This window comes from Xiphias gladius, chromosome 13 (assembly GCF_016859285.1).
Source record: "Xiphias gladius isolate SHS-SW01 ecotype Sanya breed wild chromosome 13, ASM1685928v1, whole genome shotgun sequence".
NCBI lineage: Eukaryota > Metazoa > Chordata > Actinopteri > Istiophoriformes > Xiphiidae > Xiphias > Xiphias gladius.
The window spans coordinates 4,610,648-4,616,966 of record NC_053412.1 but is presented as its reverse complement, the minus strand read 5'-3'; the positions used below and the strand labels follow the sequence as shown (position 1 = coordinate 4,616,966).

The 6,319-nt window shown below is 44.0% G+C and overlaps 1 protein-coding gene across 1 annotated transcript; it reads left to right on the top strand.

Moving 5' to 3' along the window:
- The first annotated feature begins 1,190 nt into the window (after window positions 1–1,190).
- On the top strand, window positions 1,191–6,092 carry LOC120798272 (putative methyltransferase DDB_G0268948). Its single transcript, XM_040142448.1, has 6 exons — window positions 1,191–1,343; window positions 2,706–2,866; window positions 3,920–4,133; window positions 4,746–4,849; window positions 5,008–5,145; window positions 5,745–6,092. Exons 1-6 carry the CDS (start codon window positions 1,236–1,238, stop codon window positions 5,830–5,832), a joined length of 813 nt encoding a protein of 270 aa, XP_039998382.1. The 5' UTR covers window positions 1,191–1,235; the 3' UTR covers window positions 5,833–6,092.
- Window positions 6,093–6,319: the final 227 nt, after the last annotated feature.

Below are 6,319 nucleotides of genomic sequence, written 5' to 3'. Positions count from 1 at the left end.
CAGCGGTGGACAGTTGTGTGACTTGAGTGCAGCTGACAGGTTTGATCAAAGCTGATTGATTGGACGACACAAGGCAGGGCTGCACATAGCAACATGGTGGGGTTAAGGGTTGGGGCTTCTATGGTGTCAGGGGACACCGTGCACCCACCTGCCCCCCCCCCCCTTTTGTTAATACAGCCCTATTGCAAACCATATCTGACAATGGATATTGATCAGGCGAACGAGAAGGATCAATGCTTGTTGATTGAGCAGAAAATACAGGGCTAAAACTGCTCGCCATGGTTCAGGATTGTTTTATGGGATTCCGGCATAAATAATTTCTAAATGTACTTGGAACCAAAGTGTGAGGTCAAAATAATTAGTCAAAAACAGATTTTTTCACTTTATCAAAGGCAAAATGGATATATAAAGGGACGAGTCTTGGTTTGTAAGAATGTAAATTTGATTAGACTTAAATTTTTAGCCACACTTTTCTTTTCTCTTGATATTCATATGAGGGAAAAAAAAAACATGCTATGGGAGATTAAAAAACAGAATTAACTGATCATCCCAGTGCAAATATCTATTGATGGGGAATTACAACTAACATGAGATATCCAAGTGTTCCCAGTCTCAGCAGCTCTTTCCTTTTCCGTACCAACCATCACATACTGTATGTGCATTTACTGCCACCTGGTGCCATTAGCAAGGAAGTGCAGGTGCAAAAGTCTAGATTTGGAAAAAACCTCTCTTTTTTGTTAATATTGGGAATAAACATGCCATTTTCAAGGGCCACCCATAGCTGCAGCACATCCTGTGCTCATTTTGAATATTTATTTTTATGAATTGTCCCTTTATGTATAACTCACGGTTCTATATATGGTCTCGCAAACTTCGTATCAAGTCACCAACAGGTTGCATTCGATAACATCTGGATCTTTGCAATTTACAACTCTATTTTAAAGCAATTGTTATTTTGAAAAGTTTTCAATTGAACCAAAGCAGTTTCTGCTGATCTTTAATGGCGAACAGCTCAGGTTTTTATTCGCTGTTACATGTGTCCAGAGGTTTACATTCTGACAACAGAGTAACAGGGGGTGTAGACATGCTTTTTTGGCAGCAGTGCAGGGGGGTGGGGTTGGGGGGGTTGCGGAGGGGGCATTTTGCTCCTGCAGTTAATGTGCACGTTGCAATGCTGAGTCATAGTAGTCAGTCAGATAAGCCCTTCGCAAGCACAAGCTCTTTGGCACAGAAGAATGGCTGTACGGCTCTTCGAGGATAAAAAGCATGCGGCTGCTTACCTGCAGTACAGAGTGGCACCCCAAGAACTGATCAGCAGGATGATGAGCTACATGGAGAAAAAGGTTGCTTATATGTGTTTCGGTACTGACGCTGTATAAAGATCCTCAGTCATCCAGGTCAAGGTATTTCTAAGTGCTATACCAGGGCGACTGGACTTGCTTGGAGTTTTTTGAGGACACATCACCTCTCATCCGAAAGGCGTCTTCAGTCCTGACTGTCTGGTGGGGAGTCCAGGCATTTAACCTCTCGTAGACCCCAGGCATTTTTAACCACCTCAGTCACGCGAGTCGTGGTGTGAATGGTTGTTAAGCTGACTTGGGGAGGGATCTCAAGACTGCATTGTACGTGGCTGCTGCGTGGTGTCGTAGACCACCGCCTCTGTTTAGTGATGGTCGTTCCAGTTTGACGTAGATGGCTTCTCTGACTCCTGTTTCAAAGCGTCTCTCTTCTCTGGCCACAATGTTGTACATTGCCGTCCTCAAAACAGTGTCCCTTGTCCTGCAGATGGAGGTGGAGCGCTGAGTCCAGACCTGAGCGCTTGGCTCTCCTGTGTTGTGCCGTGCGGCGGTTGTTTTGCTTCCCCAGGTACAGGTCTGTGCATTCTTCGCCGCACTGAACTGCATACGCTACATCGCTCTGCTTTTGTCCGGGTGTATGGCCCTAGAGTGGACAAGCTTCTGCCTAACAGTGTTACTGGGCTTGAAGTCCTTAGGGATGCAGTGTTTGTTGAAGCTCCTTCTTCCTTCCCTGTCAGTTCTGTATCTTTCTGTGGTTTTGAGGCAGGCCCATTTCGGGTGACAACGTATTCTAAGTGCCTGCCTGATGTGGTTTTTCTCTTTCTCCTCCCCCTCGGTCCTTGTGGGCACGTTCTGCGCTCGATGGCGTAGGGTTCTGATAACCCCCAGCTTGTGCTCCAGCGGGTGTCGAGAATCAAAGAGCAGACATTGATCTGTGTGTGGGGGTTTTTCCGTGTACTTCAGTGTTGCGGCTTCTGTCATCGTCAGTCCACGAGGGCCAGACTGTTTCCTCTGTCATCCTCCCGAGCCAACTTGATGTTGCTGTCCACTGCACTGATGCGTTCTGCGAAGGCTTCCACTTCCCGTGTATTGATTTTGACCCAGGTGTCATCCATGTACTTAAACCAGTGGCTTGGGAGCAGTTCCTGCGAAGGAGATCAGGGCTGTGCTCTCTGCCTCTTTTGTGTAGAGATTGGCAACTACTGGAGACACTCGTGAGTCCATGGCACAGGTCAAGCAGGGCACATACAGTTAGGTGCACAAGTAAAGAACTGAAGAAGCCTTTCAGACGAGTAATATTCAGTAGCTATTTCTTTAGTTGTTTTAATGTTTAATTACGTTTTTTTTGTTGTCACATTTTTCAGCATTAACTTTACCCTTTGAACACTGAAACTCAATTCCTTTTAGACACCAAAACAATTCAACCTCGCAGTGGACGTCGGCTGTGGCTCGGGGCAAGGGACGACCCTTTTGGCTCCATACTTCACTAAGGTGGTTGGAACGGACATCAGTCCCGCCCAGCTGGAGATGGCGCTGGCCAGTAGCAAGCCTCCAAATGTGTCATACAGGTGAGGTGAAGGCAGGGGCTTTTTATAAAACCAGAACTGGAACCGGCCCTGGAAAATACAAGAAATTCTAGCGGTCAGCGGTGACTTGTTTGGTGTTTCAAAAACACCTTACAAACTGCTCTGAGTTGAACCGTCTTAGGACTCACTGTGAGTACTGGCGTTGTGTAATGACTTTATCAATCCCCCTCTGACTGCAGGTCCTGAACAACAAGACAGTTCAAGTCCCTTTCGTGGTTGGAAGTGAAGTTCTCTCACACATGCACAGCAGCAGAGCTCAAACCATTTGATCTAGCAAGATCTAGCAAACTACATTTCCCACACATCCTGACCAAAAAGCAGTGAGCTGTGTCTGTGTAGCTTTGTTTTGTTTGTAAGAGGTCCTTTTAGGTTATGTTCATCAGCAGATGGACTTTGCCTATTTGTTGTGGAATCATTAATGTTTCAACTTCCATCTTCCTCTTGACACGCTCACAACTTTTTTTTCAATTTTGGCTGGACAGCTGAGGTGCAAAGTTCATTCTCAACCTCGGAAACAATCTCACCCCGATGCTTATTTTGTATTACCTTTCGTAAGCTTAGAAGTTATCTTATCTTCATCATCTTTATTGCTCCGAATGATCAACATCCAGGGAAGGACAGTAAACTCGGCCTCCATTTCATTCATTGTTGCCGTGAGCTTAGAGAATGGGTGACCCATATTTTCCAGACCTAATTGTCAGGAGCCTGCAACCTTAGCAAGTGAGGGATTCTGTGACTACCACATTAATCCCTTTTTAAAAAAAATACATTTTTCATTTTTTTATTCTTGATGGCAAAGGGACAAAGTTCAGAATCAGACTGTACAGGGATAATGACCATTGTTGCCTCCTTTTTGGGATTATTAGGTTTTGATAATCAGAGGTTAACCATGATTTATATACAATTCTTTGGTGCTGAACACAAATATTGTACAAATAAATTTAATATATGTATATATGTATGTATATATGTATATATTATGTCTCCTATGGAATTAACCTTCAGATTTCTCCCTATTCCACATCCATAAGCCAGACAGTGTCCAGCAGAGGAGCTTCCCTTTGCATCTGGAAAGGTGGACCTTGTGACAGCAATGACAGCGGCTCACTGGTTTGACTGCCAGCGGTTCCTCAAAGAGGCTGACCGGGTGCTGAGGCCTGGAGGCTGCTTGGCCCTCGTGAGCTACACCATGGACATGGAGCTGGAGTACGGGGACGTCTCCAGCGCACTGAACGACATCTGTAAAGAGGTCTAAATCTGAAAACTTCTCTCAGAGAATTCCTTTATTAAATTCATTTTGAAACATATGGGTATTTACCTGGAAGAAGAATATGCTGTTGGTTGCATTATGGGAAATGTAGGACTGCATCCGGCGTTTCTGAGCTCGACCCATTGTAGGAACTCTCTTGTGAGGCTGATTATTACATTTAAAGGAAGCTTGATACTACATCAGCAGAGTGTCACTCTGCAAGTTGTAGGCAAGGTGCAAGTCTGAACTGCAACTAGTTTTTCAATCACCTTGAAATGTGCATTTTGCATATGTCAAATTCCATTTGATGCATGAGTTAATGCTGAAGTGGGAATCAAATCCGGTATATTGGCAGTTTGCCGGCCATTGCTAAACTAAAAACAGACACAAAAACATCCTACAGGTTCGAAAGGTTTATTATAAATCTTACGAAAGTAAGTATGGCAATGTCTGAGAAGTAAGCAGCCACTGACATCATTAAATTGTTAATTCCAAGATTAGACATTTACAATTCCACAAACTGTACGTCGGTGATTTATATTTTACCCAAACTGCACTGAGCGATGCAGTAGGTTGGTACTGAGAACCTTTTCTTTCTTTTTTTTAAATTAGTTTTACGCTGCCCTGCTTCCTTTCCGGAACCCCTATCTAGGATCAAGCTCTGAGAGGATCTACCTAAACATGTTTGACTCCTGCTCCTACCCAGACAAAGAGTGGTGGGTGTTGAGTGACGTCCAACTCTGCATCGCGCGAACAATTTAGAGCGTAGCTGCATCGCTCAAAGGCAGAAGAATACCTCACCTCACCGAAGGTATAGGTAATGAAACACCGCTTCATTTTTTGTTGTTGTTGTCGGTTTGTTTTTTGTGTCCAGGAATGAGAAGCTGTTGGTAAAAAGAACCATGCCACTGAGTGGATATATTGGCATGGTGGAGACCTTCTCCAGCTACCAGAAACTGCAACAAAAGGACCCTGCTGAGGCTGAGCGTCTCTCCAATGACATCAGGAACAAGTGAGATATTAACCTCCAACTCCTCCACCAGTCTAATAGTTAACTTCTGGCCCTGGGCGCTCACCTCCATTCACCTGGCGCTGAACTCTGATCTCCTAATCTCCCCCGAAATTCATTTATCATTATTAAAAACTGCTGAAATTTGTCTTTGAATACTGACACGGTCTTGGGCATTAATCAGAAAAGCCAAACATTGCTTGACTAAGCTTAACTGTTGAAGGCTTTTACGGCTTTGATAATATGGCCACCATTAATTCCCCCGCCACTGACAGGACAGAATAGCCCAGCAAGCAAAATATATGGAGGGGAATTGCTGAGCCATAACTTTTACATGGATGAAAAAAAGTACGACATTGTATTTAATTACACAGTTTGGGAAGATTTACACACAGTTCTGTCTCTGGAAAGAGCTTGACCTGTGTTTTGTCTTATATGGTCTAAAGGGAGGACAGAGAGGTTTTTTTTTTTACTTTGTATGTCCCCAACTATTTTGCAAATAATTCCAATTAGTTTTGATCTTAATTCAGCGATTCGTCCAAATGCATTGATTCATTTCGGATCCTGCGTCCCTTCTTGTCCTCCCGTGTCTTCCATCCCAGGTTGCTGTCCACCATGAACGTGTCTTCCCCAGACACAGAAGTTACAGTGGTTGTGAAGTATTTCTACTGGCTGACATGCAAACCTTGATCGCTCTGACTGGCTCAATCCTGTACAGGAGCGTTTTCCCAAACCTTTTTGGCTCGTAACCCACTAAAACAAACAAATGTCTACTACTTATCAGCAGTTTTAAGCCTACCGGTTGTGTGTTCGGGGTTTGTGGGTTTCATCGGAACTGTTCACGAACCCGGAGCCGCAGGTGTATAAAAATCTACTGCTGCTACTCCTGCTATGTTGAAAATCACTTGAAATACAGAGTCGGATCCATATCCTTTTAAAACAAGCATGTGTTATGTGTGTTTTTAAATAAGTATGAACGACTGAATTATGAATATCGACCTGTGTGCATGCAGAGTGAACACTAGATGGAGCCCTGTCACACGGTGACGGGTGAGTGTCCAGTTGAAGTCCACTTTGAGCCTTACCTACAGTCTTAAAAGCTTATATTTCTTAGATGAGCTCACTCTTCCATGGCCAGGGTAATAGAAATTAATTTAATCTTAAAGTGTCTCTATTG

What these genes read in the sequence shown, in the direction of transcription:
- LOC120798272 (XM_040142448.1), top strand. Translation starts at nt 1,236, where the DNA reads ATGGCTGTACGGCTCTTCGAGGATAAAAAGCATGCGGCTGCTTACCTG. An exon ending in CCTCCAAATGTGTCATACAG is followed by an intron (nt 2,867 to 3,919) that starts GTGAGGTGAAGG and finishes TCCATAAGCCAG; the next exon opens with ACAGTGTCCAGCAGAGGAGC. An exon ending in TCCTACCCAGACAAAGAGTG is followed by an intron (nt 4,850 to 5,007) that starts GTGGGTGTTGAG and finishes TTTTGTGTCCAG; the next exon opens with GAATGAGAAGCTGTTGGTAA.